Here is a 20,429-nt window from a genome sequence, read left to right on the forward strand (position 1 = left end):
GAGGTCCTGTCTGCAGATGAGAGAACGAACACACGCACACACAACCACACATGCACATATGCAGAAACACAAAGCAAAAGGTTTCAGAATAGCAGTGAAGGCCAGCAGGGCCAACCACCCACACAACCATAATAATAATGGAGGTACACACACATGCACAAATAACAGGCTTTACTGGGGAATTCTGCAGTCTAGTGAGGTAGTTGCACTTGCGATGTTCATCATCAAAGTCTTAAGTCATCAGCTTAATTTCATCAATGCATCACTGCAATTATAAGGACACATGTATCGCTATTGGCACTGTCATCAACATAACCCTGAATAAGGCTACTGATGTGTGGCCCTTGTGCCCCGACTTGCCTGCTGCCACTCCTCAAATTAGCCTACGTCATAATGAATCATGAGTGACACACTTATTTGTTATAGAGAATATTGCCCAACCGTTCCCTGTTCTGTGTGATAGGACATTAACTGTAGGTGTGCCTTCTAGACCTGTAATAACTTACAGGAACTTCTGTGAAAATCTTTTGTCACATGAAGCAGGTGCCCACTGAGGCTAAACCTGTTTTGCCATACGTTGTGAAAATTAGTGCTGCAGTTGATATTGGCTGTGTGCCTTTAACATGAGCTTGTGCTGCAGTAAATGTCCTAAACGACTATCGTAAGCCATATTTTATTACCTGCACACGATTGATTGAATGATTCATTCATTTGTCTCCACCATTAACATGATGAAGCTTACTTGGTAGATCATATGCTAATCCAATTTTCACTATTTTCTGACATTTTATAGCCCAAACAATCTGTTGATTAATTTAGAAATTAATCGGCAGATTCATCAATGATAATAATTGTCAGTTGAACCTCATGGTCACTCATTAGAAAGAAGTACCTGGATAGATGGAGAATATATTCTTACAGATGTTGCATTTTGTAATATCTAAAGTTACTTTAATGCTAAAACATCAGTGTAACATCAGTTTAAGTCCAAAACCCAACAAGGTTTTAGACTTAAACTTTATCTTTATCACACATTTTTTTTCACAAGAAAGAGTCGTGCTCATCATGTTGGCCATGTTGCACTCTCTCCTCTGTCCTGGCTATAGAGCTCATCCACAGGCACGCTGGCCTGTCCAGTGTCACTCTGACCCACATTCTCATCCCTGCTCCACATTCTCAAATCCAAACACTCCACTCCTTTTCTGTGCCGTCCTATAGCCCTGAAGCTAAAAATAGATGCCTTTCTACTTGGGCTTTATTTAGTTAAATATTAAAAGCATTTCCGATCATACTGGTATAGAGTTGACTACACGATTTGGGGCGGATAATGGTTTTGTTCTTGTGCAGATGCAGTGTACTCCTCCATAATCAGTTTGGGACCCAGCATTTAAACACTTCGTAAACATCATATTGTCTTTGTTTTGAATTGTCATATTCCAAAATGTATTGCGAAGTTTTCAGCGACTAAGAACATGGCTAACTATCTGGACTGTATTAAACTGATTTGTTTAAACATCTAATGTTGGAAAAGACATGAAAACAAACAGAATTTTCCCATAAGTTACACCCTGAAAATTCTGGTCCGCCACTTTTAACATTTAAACCTTGTAATATGTCGTCTTTAATTGTATCCTCAAGCATAATGCGTGAATGTTATGTTTGAGCTAGTACTACATATTAATAACCTTGTGTGTCTATTAAGCCATTGTTTCCTCTCATATCCTCCGTGTTGTCATTTGAGTAACCTCCACTCCCCTCTCTTTTTCTTTCTCTCTCACCATCAACATCAACATATGATTTTGTCAGTCTTTCCTTCACCGTGTACCTTATGGTAGCGAGGCTTTCACAGTCGGGAGTGTGATAATCAAACAGCTGCACAGCAGAGAGGGGGTTGATGGGAGAGGGAGGGTTGGAGGGGGGGTGCGCACAACAGAAAGGCTTACGTCAACTCAAACGAGTCATGCAGCAGCAGAATGGCCGCCTGCATAGACAGCCAACTGCCATTTTGCTATAGGTGATGCGTGCACAAAACACAGTGTAGTGTTAAAGCTGCGAGCAGCGATGGACGGGCCCTCGCGCCTCTGCGCGCGTCGGGGTTACCGGCGGACGCCGCTCCTTGGGACTGCGCATTTGCGCGGCACTCAGACGCTGCGAATCATCAACAATGAAAAGGGAACTTCCCACACAAGATTCTACGTCATGCGGTTCATTTGCTGTGAAAGGGGGCGTGGCCAAAGCATAGGGGGCGGGTCAAACCATCACCAATAAAAAAGGAAGTCTCTGCGGAGTTCAATGATACCTCACACAAGACTACCTTAGATGAGTCAGCATTTATGAAAGGGGGCGTGGCTTAAGCACAGGGGGCGGGCCAAACCATCACCAATGAAGAAGGAAGTCTCTGCTGAGTTCAATGATACCTCACACAAGGGTTTACATCAATCGGGTCATTAGTTATAAAAGGAGGAGTGTCTTAAGCACAGGGGGCGGGCCAAACCATCACCAATTTAAAAGGAACTCTGCTGAGATACCTCACACAAGGGTATACCTTAAAGGGTTCAAATTGTATGAAAGGGGGCGGGGCTTAAGCATAGGGGGCGGGTCAAACTATCAACAATTAAAAAAGAAGTCTGAATTCAATGACACCTCACACAAGGGTATACCTTAAACTTTTCGAATGTTATGAAAGGGGGCGTGGCTTGAGTAAGTGGGCGTGGTCATATTATAGGGGGCGGTTCAGTATCACATGTAGACCACACATTCTGAGTTTCATGTAAATCGGATGATGTTTGTCATATAAGGCGCATTTAATGTTGCCAGCAAGGGGCGCTATGACCAAAATTGAATTTTAGCCTGTAGGTGTCCTCAGGCCTGGACCCTTGTCAATCGTGAGAAATTTCGACAAAGTACAGTCAAGTTACAACAACTTCTTTGTTCATTGCTAAACACTCAAAATGGCCGCCACGCCACGCCCACACCGTCTGACGAAAAGTTTTCCTTTTAATAATTTTTCATCGTTAAGGTGTTGGGATGGTACAGACCAGGTTTGAGGTCCATCGGATGAAATCTCTAGGAGGAGTTCGTTAAAGTACGACATGTGGAAATGGCCAAAATCGCACTAATTTCGAACATTTAATTCAAAATGGCGGACTTCCTGTTGGGTTTAGGGTATGGCTCTAATGAAGTTTTTTGTACATCTTGACATGTTACATATGTGTACCAAGTTTCGTGAGTCTACGTTAAACGCACTGCAGGGGCTCAATTTTCTTAACTTTCTAGGGGGCTAGCGAGCCATTTTTGTGCGCCTATCCCCGAAACCCTTAAAATACGTAATTTTTCACCATACTTGATGCGACCGCCAAATTTGGTGAGTTTTTGAATATATTAAGCCCCTCAAAATAATAATAATTGCTTCAGTTTCAATACGGCCTTCGCCGCTGTCGGCGCTCGGGCCCTAAATATGCACACATAGCATCCCCTTTCTCTTAATTTCACCTCATTTTTGTGCTGTGCAGCCCGGTGATGATTGAAAATGAATAAATCACTGTTAACCTAAAGGGACACAGAAATTGTGGTTTCTGCCCCCCTCCTCCCACTGTACTTTCTATAGGAGAGGCTATGGAACCATAAAGCAAAGCACTCGCGGGCTGACCCCTGCATGTGTTCAATTAGTGTGTCACTGTTAATCATTGTCAAGTTGCTATTGGGTGCAAGCAGGGAGTTAGCACTGCAGCTAGTTGTGGCCTTTTTTTTTTTATTCAAGATGTGATACTGGTCAGGTTAGCTTTTATTACTTGCACTAAAGGCCATTTCCAACAGACCGTAAACACTGCATTAAAGCTACATCTGGCAGTTGATTTCCATATGGCGTTTAGTATTTACAGGGCCTATGTGTCATTATCATGTCCGTTTTTTACAGGTTGTTTTGGATTTTTAAAGGTATCCATTTTCTTCTGATTTATTACTCTTCCATTAGGTGGCCCTACACCCATTATGCATGATATTTACTATGTTTTTGCATGTAAATGGTAAAGGCAGGATTCTTAACTTTCCTCCCAGCTCTAAGTAACTCTATTCAGGATAATGTCTGATACTAATTGATATCTGTTGGGAATTTGCCATCGATCTAATTTATATTTAGTTGCTTTGTTTTTGTTTTTTACAAGGGATTACCGATAATGGCTACTGTACACATCAACTCACAATGAGACTCACTCATGCATCATTAATCTCTAAACAAAGGACTCATTTGCTAGTAGACAGACGACTCCTACTGCATTGTTATATAGCTGGGTCCCAGACGAAAGATGAATAAGGCCTAGCCAGACTGAAATGACACCACACCACATAGCTTGACACTTGCTACGACCCAAAGTATGGAAGTGAATTGATTTGGATCTGAAATGAAATGTCACTCAAGGCCAAATGATGATTAAAGGCCATTGCCACACAGTGATTATTGTATTTCATCAAAAAGATTTTCCTGTGGAAGGACAAACACACTATTGTCTGTGTATACCTCTGTAATCTGTGTGTGTGTGTGTGTGTGTGTGTGTGTGTGTGTGTGTGTGTGTGTGTGTGTGTGTGTGTGTGTGTGTGTGTGTGTGTGTGTGTGTGTGTGTGTGTGTGTGTGTGTGTGTGTGTGTGTGTGTGTGTGTGTGTGTGTGTGTGTGTGTGTGTGTGTGTGTGTGTGTGTGTGTGTGTTTAGGATGAAGAGGAGGAAATTAAACTGGAGATCAATATGCTGAAAAAGTATTCCCACCACCGAAACATAGCCACCTACTATGGTGCTTTCATTAAGAAGAGCCCCCCAGGACACGATGACCAGCTATGGGTAAGTCCTCAAATCCATTCAAGATATTAAGGTTGAGTAAGAAGTATGGAAAATATGTAGCTGCCATGATTATTTCTTCCACCAACTTTCCTTTTTCAATTATCCTAAGCTTTATGATCCCTAACCCTCTAGTATTATCAATTTGTGTTAGTTCATTTATGTCATGTTATTATTGTATGGCCATGTATCACTGACTTATCTTGTGATGATTCATACCTGATTTTTAGTTGGTGATGGAGTTCTGTGGAGCTGGTTCGATCACAGACCTGGTGAAGAACACCAAGGGGAACCAGCTGAAGGAAGACTGGATCGCTTACATCTCCAGAGAGATCCTTAGGGTGAGTTCATCCTCCTCTCCTCTCCGCTCCTCTCCTTCAGGTGGAAACATTAGAACATTTATCATATATGTCAGCTCTGCTAGAGCTTCTTAAAAGGTGGGTTCAAGGTCTCGGGGAGGTTTTTTCTTTGGATTTGTGCACTCACCTGGACAAGTTTTAGGCTGCTATTACACCTACATCAGCTGAAGGAGTTTTTGAGAAGATTGTGCATGTGGCAATAGCTACGAACAGATACAGAGTGCACCTGGATCCAGAGCTAGGGGTGGGATGTATTTTTTTGTTCTCATGTGGAAACATTAGCACATTTATTTGTTCAGTGTTCTCGGCTGTCAGCTCTGCCTAGCTGACACTCTTAAAAGGTGGGTTCAAGGTCTCGGTAGGGCTGTGCAATTAATACAAATTGTAATGGTGATTTCGATTTTGGGTCCTGACAATCACAAAAACAAAATAATCGAGAAAAAGATTATATTGCACGTTACATTTGCAAGTAAACTCTGGTGCGCGAGCATAGACTGTAGTGTGTGAGTGAAGACGGCGGAGTGAGAGAAGCCACTTTGGTGAGAAAAAAGTTCTGATTTGAGGAATCCGACATGGAGCAGAAACACACAATCTGCAAGATTTGCTACACGGTGGTGTTTGCACCACTTTGTAACACCACGAATCGGTTAGTACAAAGTCACGTATGACCAACTAACGGTAATAACGAAGAAACAGAAAGACATTGTCTGCAATGCAGTCTTTCATTAAAGACGCACTCTATAGTGTAACTTATTATCTGTCGAGTTCAGGGAAGCACAAAAAATAACCGATGCCGTTGCATAGCCTACTTTTTAGCCAGAGACATATGCCCCATTAGCACAGTTGAGAACGCCAGCTTTAGAAAGTTGGTGAATACTTGGACATGCAATATTGCCATCTTGCCACTATTTTACCAGAGTTGCTCCGCCTGCTTTATATGAAAGATTCTGTGCAGAAGTTCAACAGGAAAAGTTGAACTGTTAACTGTTTAACTGCAACATCTTTCCAAGAGTCAATGTGTAATCGTTTTAAATAATCATGATTTCAATATTGACCAAAATAATCAATTATATTTTCCATAATCGAGGATCCCTAAGTCTCGGGGATGTTTTTTTCTTTGGATTTGTATATTTCTGGTCCAAAATACAGTAAGAAAAAAAGAGACTGTTGAAACTTTATTGAACTTTTTGTATGCGTCTGCAAAGTTGGCCATGTGGCTAACACGCAGGAACCGGGCTCAGGGTGCTGGCAGTGTAGAGCCAGTGCCGGTTCTGGAAGGACTGGTCAAGGCCCGATTGAGGGTGAAACATTCCTATTACCGGATGATGGACAATTTGCTGGGCTTCAGTCGTTTGTGGGCTGTAGGGGGGGGGAGCATGTAAGTAGAGTGCAGAGTTAGTGGTACATTTTTTATTAAGAAAGCACTTTTTTTTGTTTGACAGGTTTTGTTGTGTTTTCTTAATTTTGTTCTATAAAATAGTATAGGAGTTTCTTTTCTTGACTTGTTTTTGATTTTTGCGATTGTGATTCTTCTCTGAAAAGGGTCCAATAAAGGGACTTTGAAAACCTCCTCTCCTCTCCTCTCCTCTCCCACTCATGTCCTGTGTTTGTCTCTCTCCTCCTCAGGGTCTGGCCCACCTTCATGCCCACCATGTCATCCACCGTGACATCAAGGGCCAGAACGTCCTGTTGACGGAGAATGCCGAAGTCAAACTAGGTGGGTGGTTTTTCCATGTGTTTGCTAACTTTTCGTCAGACCAGTGTCTTAGGTGTACAACACTTTGTTGACTGTGGTTACCCTTAATTACTCTCTCTAGTTGACTTTGGCGTGAGTGCTCAGCTGGATCGGACAGTGGGGAGGAGGAACACCTTCATCGGGACCCCTTATTGGATGGCCCCTGAGGTCATTGCTTGTGACGAGAATCCCGACGCTACATACGATTACAGAGTAAGAGCCTCCATGATACAAGTCTAAAGCACTCAAGACTTGTAACAGCAAAACAGGTGTATCACAACTGTAAACACCTTGATTTGTCTGAACACGTGTGCATGCTGCGGTTTTGGTTAATGGGCGTCGTCTTTTCTCGCAGAGTGATCTGTGGTCTTGTGGTATCACAGCTATTGAAATGGCTGAAGGAGCACCACGTGAGTACCAGTTTTTCTTAATATTGGTGTTTTTGTGTTGGTTCAGTGTGTTGAATTCTCAATGGTGTTCTGTGCGTCTTCTTCCAGCACTTTGTGACATGCATCCAATGCGTGCGCTCTTCCTTATTCCAAGAAACCCTCCTCCCAGGCTCAAGTCTAAAAAATGGTGAGTACCAACCAGAAAAGGTGTCAATAAATCTTGAAACAAGTTTTTACAAGATGTTTTATGTATAGATTTCCTACTTTGCCACTTTGTGTGTACATTTGTGCATTTAGATTTTATCCCTGACCTCAAACCAGGCAGCTACAGAGGCCTTTTCCTCTGTGCTTTGCTGCTGAGCTGAACATCTGTGGTACACCTGCTCTGGCAGTCTCAGCCTCTCCTGGCACACACTGCAGCGCTGCTCTGGATGCAATGCAGAAACAAAACCTCAAACTTTTTTTTCCTTCTCCGCTAGCACTAGAGCTGAGATGAATTGCTTTCTATTTTTAACAGAAGTTGTAGTATGGCCTGGCTTCTACATTATGGATCCTATCTTGCATTAAATAACAGATTGTTTTGCTGTTAGCTTGTTTGTCTGATTTTTTTTAAATTGTTTGATTGGGGGCAGGTGCAATGGTGATGATAATTTCATTGTACTGCGCCCCATATTTCAGAGGTTTCATGGTTTATATGGGATGAAAGGTTCAATGCTGCCTGTCCACATGCATAAACCTCAATTCACACCGAAAACCAGAGGCTGTGGAGTGTTTGGGAGACATGAAGCGAGCGAGTGTTGCTAGGACTGATGGGTCATTTGCAATCAGAGCTTGTTTGCAGAAATGTCCGTTTTACTTAGGATCCTCGGATGTGCTCTATGCTTTCATGGCTGAAATATTTGTCTGGCACCCGCTGTCTCTTTTTATATGTCACCCTCTCTGTTATGCATTGTTTCTCTCTGTTGACTCTTCTCCCCTGCTCTTCCTCTACAATCGCCACAGGTCCAAAAAGTTTTTTAGTTTTATTGAGGGCTGTCTGGTGAAGAACTACACGCAGCGCCCCCCGACAGAGCAGCTACTGAAGCACCCGTTCATCCGAGACCAGCCCAACGAGAGGCAAGTCCGCATTCAGCTCAAAGACCACATCGACCGCACCAAGAAGAAGAGGGGAGAGAAAGGTGCGTCTGTCGGTCTTTGTCTTCACTTGGCAACTTTTTGCTTTGCTTCCCTTTTTTTTTTTTTTTTTTATGTATTGCCACTGAAATCTCAGGTCATCTCTCCAGCCAGTTTCTGGTGTGATTTTTTTTTAATTCATTTTCTCTTGTACAGATGAGACGGAGTATGAGTACAGTGGCAGCGAGGAGGAGGAAGAGGATCCCCCAGAGCAGGAGGGAGAGCCCAGGTATGCTCTAGCAGTTGGAAGGCATTACGATCTAAACCCAGTGTCTTTCTATTCTAACCGGTATGTCCCGATTCCTCCCATCGTCCAGCTCCATTGTCAATGTGCCAGGTGAGTCAACGCTGCGCCGCGACTTCATCCGCCTGCAGCAGGAGAACAAGGAGCGATCAGAGGCGCTCCGCCGTCAGCAGCTCCTCCAGGAGCAGCAGCTCCGGGAGCAGGAGGAGTACAAGCGCCAACTACTGGCCGAGAGGCAGAAACGCATTGAGCAACAGAAGGAGCAGAGGAGGCGGCTGGAGGAGGTAGGATGATTATTCTTTTTTTTCTAGGACATTTGCTTCTGTCACGCAGCTCTCAAGAGCTGAGACTGATCCGACTGCCGCAAAAGAGAAATGTTGACATTTCTTTGTCTTCTGCTCCCACAGCAACAGCGGCGTGAACGGGAGATGAGGAGGCAACAGGAGCGCGAGCAGCGTCGCCGCGAGCAAGAGGACAAGAGGCGCATCGAAGAGATGGATCGTAGACGTAAAGAAGAAGAGGAACGCCGGCGGGCTGATGATGAGAAAAGAAGGAACGATCGTGAACAGGTCAGCTTTAAAATAGTTAGTTAGAATGTCTTCAGTGGGGGCGCCTGGTTAGCTCACCTGGTAGAGCGTGCGCCCCATGTACAGAGGCTCAGTCCTTGTCGCAGTCCCACGGCCCTTTGCTGCATGTCATCCCCCTAAAAAAGGCAATAAAAGCCCAAAAAATACTCCTTAAAGCAACACTAGGTAACTTTTCCTGCTTCGTCCCCCTACAGGTTGGAAGCGGAATTGTCCATTACATTACATTATGCAAGTTTGCCAGATCGGGTAGCGGATCTGTAGGTCGAATGAACTGGACAATGTAATGTAAAGGACAATTCCGCTTCCAACCTGACCGACGCGGGAAAAGTTACCTAGTGTTGCTTTAAAAAGTGTAAGCGAGGACTTGCTATGGATGCTGGTAGACTAGTTTCAAGATGGACTGGAGGTCTGTTTGTTCACACCAGATGGGTGGAATTTGTTTTTAAAAAAAGGGATTATTTTTTTAGTGAGTTTCAAAATTCTGTAGATCCTTGTGCAATTAGGGAGCCGAATTTTAGTATGTAAATTAGATGTTGACTGCTGGCTTAAATGTCTTCTGTGAGATTTTCAAATTGTTGTTCGAACGGGACAGGCAAAGAACCTAAAAAAAAATTAAAATCACAAATGGAGATGCTCTACAGGATGTAAAGCTGGACATTGTACAAACTACACTTGCGCCTTTGCTTTGATTGACAGGAGTACATCAGGCGTCAGCTGGAGGAGGAGCAGAGACACCTGGAGATGCTGCAGGAGCAGCTGCTCCGTGAACAGGCCATGCTGCTGGTCAGTCTCTCACACACACACACACACACACACACACACACACACACACACACACCACATACTGCCCATTATAGTAATGTTAAAACTAGTTTTTTTTTTTTACATATTTCAGATTACAGTAACTTGTGGATCAAAGTTCAGCTAACCAAATAAAGACAGATTTCAGTTGTTTTTTAGAGTCCTCTTCAGATCATAAAATTGTTGAATCATTTATACTACAAAGAAATGTTTTTTTTTTCTCCATTGTATCACTTTGTCAGTGCATCCTCTTCCATTTCTTCACATTGCATTTGCACTATTATTGTAAAGTGAACCAAATCAATAATTTGCCGAAAGATTGTAACTCCAAACTCTTCTTCTGCATTTTTTATATTTTATTAGATTTATTCTGTTTCCTTCAGTCTGCCACATGCATTCTACTTGTAATAAGGATTAAAGCAGTATGTTTTTTTTTTTTTTTTTATGTACAAAGCACAAGTTGGCTTCACAGTCAAAATGGAAGTACTGGGGTATAAAACAGGCAAATGTAGTAACAAATGCTGCCAAAGTCTGTCTGTATACATGTGTTTTAAGGAAAGGAATTAAAAGAAGGCGCAGATTTTTAGTCAGTTGGTTTGTCAGGCCGACACATGCTGCCAGCTCTCCCGTCTCTTCTCACCACCTTGAATCAACCCCACACTCTGCAACAGGAGTTCAAGTGGCGGGAGCTCGAGGAGCAACGCAAGGCCGAGCGACTCCATAAGCGCCTGCAGCAGGAGCAGGCCTACTTGCTGTCGCTCCAGCACGAATCCAAACAGTCGCCTGGCGACAAGACCAAACTCCCTTCAGACCATAGCAAACCAACTCCACAGACTTCCTCCCTGCCCCCTGACAGAGTCCTCAACACAACCCCTCAAGCTCAGGTCCTTGACACTACTGTTTCTGTAGCAACATGCTCATATGATTCCTCCAGAGCACTTAAGACAATCCCCTCAGACAGCCCTAAGTCCCATGCAGCAGTGCCAGAGAAGACTGACTCTGACGAGACATGTCCCAGCCAGCTCTCCAACTCCCTCAGCCCTCCTCATACTGAAACCCCCACTGACTCTGAGCCTCGCCAGGCAGAAAGTTTGGAGCCCGATAGGCATGCAGAGCCTGTCAGTCATCTTCCTCAGCCTATCAGCGAGGTGAACCTCCTCCTTGGCTCTGCCTACCCCGCTGCCTGCTCTTTCTTCTTCTTGCTTGTCTTCCCACAGCCTTAGTGACTATGATAATAGAGGTGGTGCGAGCAGCAGATGATGGTTTTCTTTAGCCCGAATAGTTTCATTTCATCTGGCATTTTCTGTTTTGGATGCTGTGGCGTTGTTCCAAAGCAAAACCAAATTTGTTACATCGCAGGCCCTCTCAGCCAGACCCTTTTGAATGAAACAAGCGGGGGGGTACGATGGAGAATAGAGACCCAGAGGCTCGCAGCCACCAGCAACCAGCCTTTTTATGTCCTGAATGAAAAGGAGCTGTTCTCCTCCACTTTCTCTTGGCACTCGCTCTCACTTGCACTGTTGCTAGTCTCCTTGACTACTAAAACCGTTGGATGTTTTCTCAATTTTCACTTGAAGCAGGCTGAGCAAGAGAAATAATCAGTTTATAGGTTTGGGTGAAAGTGGGAAAAATAGGCAAGATTCACAATTGACATCTTTTAGGCTCCATTTTCTATATTGTTTCCCCATAGAGATAAGTTATTAATTTATTGCTTACATGAGCATCCTTTAGGCTTTTATTTTTCACTTTTATCTATTATCTTTTGAGTCCAAGTACTCCTTTCATCCTCCTCAGAACAGTATAGATCTAGAAGTGTTAGGAATTTCTCTTGATCTTTAATGGCCAACCTCTGGAAGTCTTCAATGTGGCTGCTGTGTTTTGATGTGGATCGGGCCGTTGCATGTGGATGGCTGAGGCCCAGACTAACATGCAGGACACCTAAGCAGTGTCTCCCGTCATCTATAAGGTTATTCCGTGTCATTAACAATGATCTTTTCCACCATTTATCATTCAAATGTAATTTAAGGATGTATTTGTTTGAAAGAGTCCTGTCTCCAGCTCTGTCTGTGCACATATACCTGTGTCTGTACGGCTGCCTTGAATGGGTTTCAAGCATGTTTATTCTCATCGCCGACAAATGTTGTTTGTCAGTTAAATATGAAGGTTTCAGAGTATGACAACAGACTCATAAGAACAGTAATATTAGGGAAAAAAAACAAGGAGATCGGAACCATTTTTAATCAGAAAAGCTTGTCTGTGCCATTGACCAGTAAATGTGTTGTCCCTAAATATGCAAATATTGGGTGCCCTATTTCATTGTCTATACACACATTTCATCTTTGCCACTGTTATTTTAAACTTTAGAAGTGGTTCCCTTCTACTTGGATTTTGATTTATGTTATGCCAGTCATTGAAATATTTCACCTTACCCTCATTCCATCTTTGTCCTGTACAAACCCTCATCCCAGGCCGACGAGCGATACCGTAAGAACATTCAGGGCTCCCCTCAGATTGCCCCTCCTCCCAAGCAGCCCCCTCTTCCTCCCCGCTCCTCTGAACCGTTCTCCAATGGCAGCTCCTCCGAGGCCTCCGCCATGCACCGGCCCATGGAGCCTCAGGTAACTCCTCCTCCCTTGTCTTTTCCTCTTCCTCCCTCACTGCTGGCTTTGTGTCAGTTGCAAGGTTTTGTCAAACAGCGAAGCAACAGCGAGGTCAGTTTTTGGGCAGAAGGGCGGTGAAGTGTATATGGAGACTGTTCAACTGTTGGACCCATGTTTTAGCCCTCGTATCTTCCTTCTGTGCTGAATAATTTAGGAGCTTAGAAAGTAATCTGCAATGAAAGGGTAAATAGTAATTTCAGGAAATATGCTTATTTGCTATCACTCTCATATCTACACTCACCTAAAGGAATATTAGGACCACCTGTTAAATTTCACATTAATTAAATGATCTAATCAACTAATCACATGGCAGCTGCTTCAATGCATTTAGAGGTGTGGTAGACAGACAATCTCCTGAACTTCAAACTGAATGTCAGAATGGGAACGAAAGGTGATCTAAGCAACTTTGAGCGTAGCATGATTGTTGGTGCCAGACAGGCTGGTTTGAGTATTTCACAATCTGCTCAGTTACTGGGATTTTCACACACGACCATTTCTAGGGTTTACAAAGAATGGTCTGAAAAAGGAAAAACATCCAGTATGCTGCAGTCCTGGGGGGCGAAAATGCCTTGTTGATGCTAGAGGTCAGAGGAGAATGGGCAGACTGATTCAAGCTGATAGAAGATCAACTTTGACTCAAATAACCACTCGTTACAACCAAGGTACGCAGCAAAGCATTTGTGAAGCCACAACACGCACAACCTTGAGGCGGATGGGCTACACCAGCAGAAGAGCCCACCAGGTACCACTCATCTCCACTTAAAATAGGAGAATGAGGCTACAATTTGCACGAGCGCTCCAATATTGGACAGTTGAAGACTGGAAAAATGTTGCCTGGTCTGATGAGTCTCGATTCCTGTTGAGACATTCAGATGGTAGAGTCAGAATTTGGCGTAAACAGAATGAGAACATGGATCCGTCATGCCTTGTTACCACTGGGCAGGCTGGTGGTGGTGTAATGGTGTGGGGGATCCCTTTTGCCTTCAGAGCTGCCTTAATTCTTTGTGTCATTGATTCAACAAGGTGCTGGAAGCATTCTTTAGGATAGGGTCAGACATGGTATTAGTATGGTGTTCCTAATAATCCTTTAGGTGAGTGTATATGCTAACAATTAAGCCAGCAGCAGCTGGTTAGCTTAGTTTAGCGTAAAGACTGGAAACAGGTGTAGACAGCTAGACTGGCTCTGTCCGAAGGTCATAAAATCTGCCGACCAGCACCTCGATAGCTCACTTATTAACGTCTCCTTTGTTTAGTCCATAAAGTGTAAAAACGACACGTTGTGGTTTTAGCTTCATATTTACCGACATGAGAGGGATAACGATCTGCTCTAGCATATTTCCCAAAATGTGGAGCTATTCCTTTAAGCATTTGTATCAATCTAAAGCCCCCACAATGAATCACATCATCACGTTGTGTTGTGCTTTGTATCTGTATCTATCTAAGCACATGTATGTGAAAAAGCCACACACCTCTTCCCCCATGTCTCACTGTGTTGTCTGCTTGTTTCACCTCCTCCTCCCTCCCCTCCCTGCCTCGCTCCCTAAAAGGTCCAGTGGTCCCACCTGGCTGCTCTAAAAAGCAGCAACAGCGCTGCCCCCTCTCCTCCTCCTCCTCCTCCTCCGCCCGTGGTCTCTCGCTCCCAGTCCTTCAGTGAGCCCGGCGGCGTGACCTCTAGCTTTGCACAACTACACCTGCGTTCCCAGGACCCCCATCATCACCACCACCACCCATCGCCCGCACGCACTGACCCCCAGCCCCAAGCTCCCCTCCACCACCCTCAGGCCCATACTAGGGCCGAACACCAGGCCAGCAGCGAGGAAGTACCTCCCAAGGTAAGGAGCTGATGAGGGCCCCCTACTCCCCATCCCTCTCCTGCCTCCTCCTTCGTTCACTTCTTCTTCATGCCAATCACTCGACTTATCATGTTTGTTTGTGTTTGCCTTGATGTGTTCAGTCTCATTTCCTTCAACATTGAACACTGTTGTGAAACACAGCTACTGTAAGTTGTGGTTAAATTAAACTAGGAAACTTTGCATTTCTGTGCCAGCAGGTGACTTTGCGCATTTAAAACTCCAATAATGATTTAACATGATGTCAATAAACGACACAATAAACAAACCTAAATTAGTTCTCGGTGTGTAGTGGGGGTGCTGGTGCTGGAGAGGTTGTGCCATCACTAAGAATATCCATGTGCTTTCTTTTAAGTGCTCAGGTGTTGTGGGTTAAGAGGTGCTTTCGTATTGTATTTCATGGTTTGGTTTTGATACATCACTTCAAAGATTATGTCCATACACATGGCATCCTGGGTTTATCCAATTATAGTGGATATGTTGCCCTCTCTGTTTCTTGTCTTGAAATTCTTGTATTCGATAATATCAACTGTAATTCACAATGTTATGCTCAATGTCTATAGCAAAAACATTGAATTGAGTACACTTAGCTGTTTTTCTTGTCCTACACATACCTGCCACTCTGTGAGGACATTTGAATCTGTTTCCGCCAGGTACCAGTAAGGACAACATCCAGGTCTCCGGTACTGTCGCGCCGAGAGTCCCCTCTGCCGTCGCAGCCCGGCAACCAGGGCGGACAGAGGAATGCTGGCGGGTAAGTAAAGAGACCTTACGATTCTCTCATTTGATACTTCTTTTCTAAGTTGGGAGGCGGTTGCACACATTAAAACTGTTTTTAAAGTTGGAAAAAATAGTGTTTTAGCAGCATTACTTGTGCTTGTTAATGTGACGTTGTTCTCCGTGACAGTAACGTGGAGCAGCGGCCGCTGTGGGACCGAGTGGAGAAGCTGCAGCCTCGACCAGGCAGCGGCAGCTCCTCCGGCTCCTCCAACTCCAGCTCCCAGGCCAGTCCCGGTGACCGCTTTAGGCCACGCTGTGAGTCCCCTGGTACTGTACTCTGCAACATTTGGCTACCTTTACTAACTGCTTATTAGCAATTTATCATTATTACTATAATAACACCATTCTTACTCATTACTATGCTGTGCTGTCTGCTCACGCTCCGGTAGGTTTTCTGCTGTTATTATACAGGCGATTAAAGATAGTTTGAGAGCCAACTTTCCTTGCCCGACTCCGTTTCCCCTCACTAACTCTCCCTCCTTTTGTTCCCTCAAAGCTTCCTCCAAATCTGAAGGATCGCCTCTCCAGCGGCCTGAAAATGTTCCCAAAAAACCAGATGAAAAGAACCTTGCCAGGCCCACTCGACCAGCTGTAAGTCCAGTGTTGCTAAAGTGCTGGTTAAAGTTGTTTGATGCTGAATAGGTGAAAACTGTTTTGTGTCTTTCTCCATTTTCTACTACTCTAATTAATCAACCACCTGGTGCAACTTCTCATGAATCCAATGGTTCGTGATTGTTGGGGAACCTCTTAGGGTGATGCGGTAAGCCTATTAAATGAGATTACATTATCACACCTATGCTATGCTTGCACCATTGCCCCACTCATTGCATTATATAACAGCTTGTGATGAAAGAGCTGTTTCTCCTAATGCAGTAATTCTTACTTCTGTCATTAGTTACTGTCCTTTATGCCTGTGATGTGGTAACCTTATGCTGGTGTCTTTCCTCGTGCCTGCACAGTTTTTTTCTCACTTAATTTGCTTGTTGTCGACCAATGGCACTACAAGAGTTAACCCTCTGCAGCAGCTTCAGCAGCAGCCTGCATTTGAATGTGACCACATTTGAATGTAAACCCACTCCTCCTGTTTCCTTGTACTTGCCAGACTTACTCCTAGTCTCACCTGGCTGTGTTATTGGATACATTGTGGCACATTTACTTTGTTGAGCCTGTCTGGGAAGCGTCCCTCCTCCCTTCCTTGCTCGCCACTGACCTTACAAGACTGCACTGGAGTCTGCAAGGAACAAGCCGAGGGCAACATGGTTACAAGACGTGGACTTTAGAGGGTACACTAATCTAGGAATCGGAAAACAATTAAACTATGATCACCGCATCCTAGAACTTAGACCAACTCAAATCCTAGCCCAGGTTTAACAAGGTTTCAAACTGTCATTTTTCTTTTCTGTGGCCTCTAATTGAAACATACCCACTCGAGGACAGGTCTTTTGGTTAGAGAAAAATGTACTCTTGGTCTAAAAATAGACAATGCAAAAACAAAAAATATGGCAACATTTTCTACTCCACGTACCCAGAGATCTGAGGCTGTAGGTATATGTATGTAAACCATTTGAATAAAGTGAGGAGGGATGACTTCAAGATTTCAGGTTGTCTCGAAAGCAGGAGCTGTTGCGCAGTATTTAAGATTAGTTAATTTCTTTTAGAATTAATGTGTGTATTTTTGTGGCACCAAATTCACTTGGTAGTTTTTTGATTTGGTCGGTGCACAAATTTAGAAAAGGGTTCATTCCAGACAACCTGAAATTTGCCAAAATATCGGACTTGCGTCTTCTCTAAGACTTCCTTACTGTCCCTCTTAGGATCTGACAGCTCTGGCCAAGGAGCTTCGTGCGGTAGAGGATGTGAGGCCTCCCCATAAGGTCACCGACTACTCCTCCTCAAGCGAAGATTCGGGCACCACCGACGAGGAAGACGATGAGGAAGTGGACCAGGAGGCGGGAGAGGAGTCCACCTCAGGAGCTGAGGACTCCAGGGCTGGGTAGGTAGAACTGTGATGTTGTTGTGTCAAAGTAGTTTGTTGGCCCACACTGTCTGTTGCATTCATCTTTCTTTGTAAGAAAGTATTCTGTCACTTCTCAAGTGTTGCATGGCTTTTCTGCGTGACTGTTAACACTGGTCTGGTTACGGACATCAGATATTCCCATGGCTTCCGCAGGAGGCTGAGTAACGGCGAGACGGAGTCAGCTAAGACCATGCTGGTTGAAGACTCGGAGAGCGACCAAGCCATTACGCCCTCCAAGGATGGCACGCTGGTCATCAGACAGGTAAGAGGAGGAGACTTGGAGGAATTGCCCACTTCTTAGTTTAGCATCAAGATAGTTCTTAAGTTAAAGGCACATTCTGCTTGCATAAAGTTGATAGAAATGGAATTTTCCTTTTTCTTTGTCCAGCGTCAGTGTTGTTTATCCACTCATTCTCCGACATTGCTTTTTATGTTTTTAGTCATAATAGACTTGCTGCTTCACATTTCACATTTACAGATGGGTAATCTAATATGTCAGAGTGATTATAGATTGCATTTAATGCGACATGCTCATCAGTGGTGGTCTCCAGAGATGAATTTAACGAATATCTTGTGTAGAGGACAGTAAATGCGAGTTAATACGAAGCAGCAGACTAGCAGGCAAACATGCATCTCTTTCTCTCCACCTGCTTGCTCGAGCCCAAGTGTGCCTGTTCTTGCTTCCAGAGCACCGTTGACATAAAGCGGTTGGTCAATCTCTCCTCCTCCTCTCCCTCGGCTGGCCCTGGTAATTTCCACGGCCAGCCTCAACCCCCCAGCCACGGCCTCGCAGAGAAAAACGGCTTTGCCGGCCGCATTCACCACCTACCAGACCTTATCCAGCAGAGCCATCACTCCCCTTCCTCTTCCACAACCATCCCTTCCTTCTCTTCCTCCTCCTCATCATCTTCCTCCTTCCCCTCATCATCAAGCTATGCCAGTCCAGCCATGTCCCCACAGAACCCCCTGGACAAGCTCATTGCCATAGAGGTATGTCACCCTCACATCAGCGAGACAAACCACTGAGGAATGGACTGCTGCAGAGTGGTACAGGCTTAGACATGCACAGTAAGCAGATTTGGCTCAAACAGCAGTTGCATTTGTTTGTTCTATCTAGTTTGTGTCCAGTGTCCAATGATAGAGGATTTACCGCTCCAAGACTCCCATAGAGAAGTATTATTAAGTGTCTGATTTAACTTTTTTTTTATATGGCCATCCTCTCCCCGGACTTGAAGCTAGGTAAAATAAATTATTTGCAAATGTTATTTTCTTTTAGTTATTTCAAGCAGGATTGGGTAATTTACCTCTGTAGCAAACACACCATCTCCAAGCCTGTACACACCCAGCGTCCAGTCCTTGATTGTTGGTTGGAGCCTCCTCCACACTGCCCACCCCCTCTGTGTCGTCCTGGCTTCACTCTGGCTCTCTTCTGCCCCCTTCTGGCTTGGCTAACACCACTGGTTCTGCAACCTCCTTCCCTCCTGCAATTCTCTGCGTTGCACTGTGTTGCCGCTAACACTGGTGCCTTCTGGTGGTAGAGCATGGTCATGGCATGGAGGAAACTAAACTGGAGCTTCTAGGGTGAACTATGAACTAGCATCTCTTAACAACAATTGCAGTGTTGGGTGATGGCATGCCTGGTGTGATGGTAGGGGTGAAACGGGGCTATATAATTAAATATTTAAATACGGAATGGACTGCCAGTCCTCAAGCACACATGACCTACTTACAGAGAAGAAATCACATTTATTTTTAATATGTACTATTATAGATTACCGCCTCTTTTGTGGTGTGACACATGCGTCGCAAACAATGCTCATCTCTGGTGGTGGAATTACTAGCCTCCTCTGTGAGGCAGCTTTTTCCTCTAGCACTTCACAGCAGCCAGCGTGTCGATCATTTCTCATTTCTCTCCACACATTTCTTCTTGTCACACATGTTTTTCCTCTCTTAACATTTCTGCTTTAAAAAAAACTAACATAATTGCACGTCATCGTTTCCATTTAATTTGTCACAAACTTGAATTGCTGGGCCAACTATGTATTACCAGTTGTTTGGGTCATAAAAATGTAGTTTGATTGAACACAATTAAGCTGAATGCTATTTTGAGTCCCCAGACGTAGAACTGTAACTCATACATTCAAAACAGAGGGGGCCTTTTGCTATTGTAGTTTATAAATCTACAGTCATTTTTATTTTACAAATCAGTGTAACAATCATTTTTGGACCAAAGGCCTAATCTCTGATTGTGTTGGGCACACTGTTTCCTGTCGGTGTAACCGTTGTGTTGTCTCCTCACTTCATTCTAAAGTTACCTAAATGATTAAAGTCCAGTTTTCTACATTGTTTTCTATGCTGGTTAAGAACCGGTTGAACGTTTTTCTAAATGTCTTTAAATCTCTCTCAGTCCCAGTCAGAAAGCAACTCCATGTCCAAACACAAGTCTTCATCTTCCTTCACTCCCTTCATCGACCCTCGTCTTCTCCAGGTCTCTCCATCCAGCGGCAGCTCCCTCAACAACATGGGTAGGTCGACAACTAACTGAGCGAATGTATTTATGAGGGCAGCGCAGTAATTAAAAACTGTTGAACGTAGTCCACTTCAATTCCCCTTGAGAGAGTTTTTATGAGCAGCAGCTTCTCCGCCAGCATTTTTTCCTGCACTGATGAAGAAATTGTGAAACCTCTGAGCTTGAGGTGATGAGTCAAGTTGAACACTGTACAGTGTTATGCCAGGGGATATTGTCAGTATAGTCCCATATCCTCTTTACTGTAACAACTACAAGATTGATGGTAATAAACTGAAGAGTTGGGTGAAGATAAACGCACAGATAAGCGTAGGGTTGGGCATCTTTTTGATTTTAACAATTCTGATTACAATTCCGATTCTTCCTTTTTGATTCCGATTCTTTGAGGGGTGGAGTTCAAACGGGTCACATGCTTATTTCAAAGATAAGAGGAAAAGTTTATTTTTATTCAATGGTGGTTTACAGTTCTACCGGGCTTT

At 44.0% G+C, this 20,429-nt stretch overlaps 1 protein-coding gene across 10 annotated transcripts in view; it reads left to right on the forward strand.

Moving 5' to 3' along the window:
- The window catches only part of LOC114550835 (mitogen-activated protein kinase kinase kinase kinase 4), a 39,075-nt gene that overhangs the window by 12,969 nt on the left and 5,677 nt on the right, over nt 1-20,429 (forward strand). For 2 of the 10 annotated variants that reach the window (XM_028571736.1, XM_028571737.1), the window contains exons 4-25: nt 4,706-4,831; nt 5,059-5,169; nt 6,814-6,904; nt 7,005-7,135; nt 7,278-7,332; nt 7,420-7,498; nt 8,314-8,489; nt 8,641-8,713; nt 8,802-9,012; nt 9,136-9,297; nt 10,012-10,098; nt 10,788-11,264; nt 12,585-12,734; nt 14,324-14,608; nt 15,280-15,380; nt 15,534-15,673; nt 15,903-15,997; nt 16,158-16,166; nt 17,221-17,399; nt 17,556-17,685; nt 18,111-18,413; nt 19,831-19,948. In XM_028571736.1, coding sequence (XP_028427537.1) covers nt 4,706-4,831; nt 5,059-5,169; nt 6,814-6,904; nt 7,005-7,135; nt 7,278-7,332; nt 7,420-7,498; nt 8,314-8,489; nt 8,641-8,713; nt 8,802-9,012; nt 9,136-9,297; nt 10,012-10,098; nt 10,788-11,264; nt 12,585-12,734; nt 14,324-14,608; nt 15,280-15,380; nt 15,534-15,673; nt 15,903-15,997; nt 16,158-16,166; nt 17,221-17,399; nt 17,556-17,685; nt 18,111-18,413; nt 19,831-19,948 — 3,289 coding nt within the window. The remainder of the gene's footprint in view (nt 1-4,705; nt 4,832-5,058; nt 5,170-6,813; nt 6,905-7,004; nt 7,136-7,277; nt 7,333-7,419; nt 7,499-8,313; nt 8,490-8,640; nt 8,714-8,801; nt 9,013-9,135; nt 9,298-10,011; nt 10,099-10,787; nt 11,265-12,584; nt 12,735-14,323; nt 14,609-15,279; nt 15,381-15,533; nt 15,674-15,902; nt 15,998-16,157; nt 16,167-17,220; nt 17,400-17,555; nt 17,686-18,110; nt 18,414-19,830; nt 19,949-20,429) is intronic. The other 8 variants (XM_028571742.1, XM_028571739.1, XM_028571744.1 and 5 more) reach the window with 8 other exon arrangements.

Source organism: Perca flavescens, chromosome 24, assembly GCF_004354835.1.
Source record: "Perca flavescens isolate YP-PL-M2 chromosome 24, PFLA_1.0, whole genome shotgun sequence".
NCBI classification, from domain to species: domain Eukaryota; kingdom Metazoa; phylum Chordata; class Actinopteri; order Perciformes; family Percidae; genus Perca; species Perca flavescens.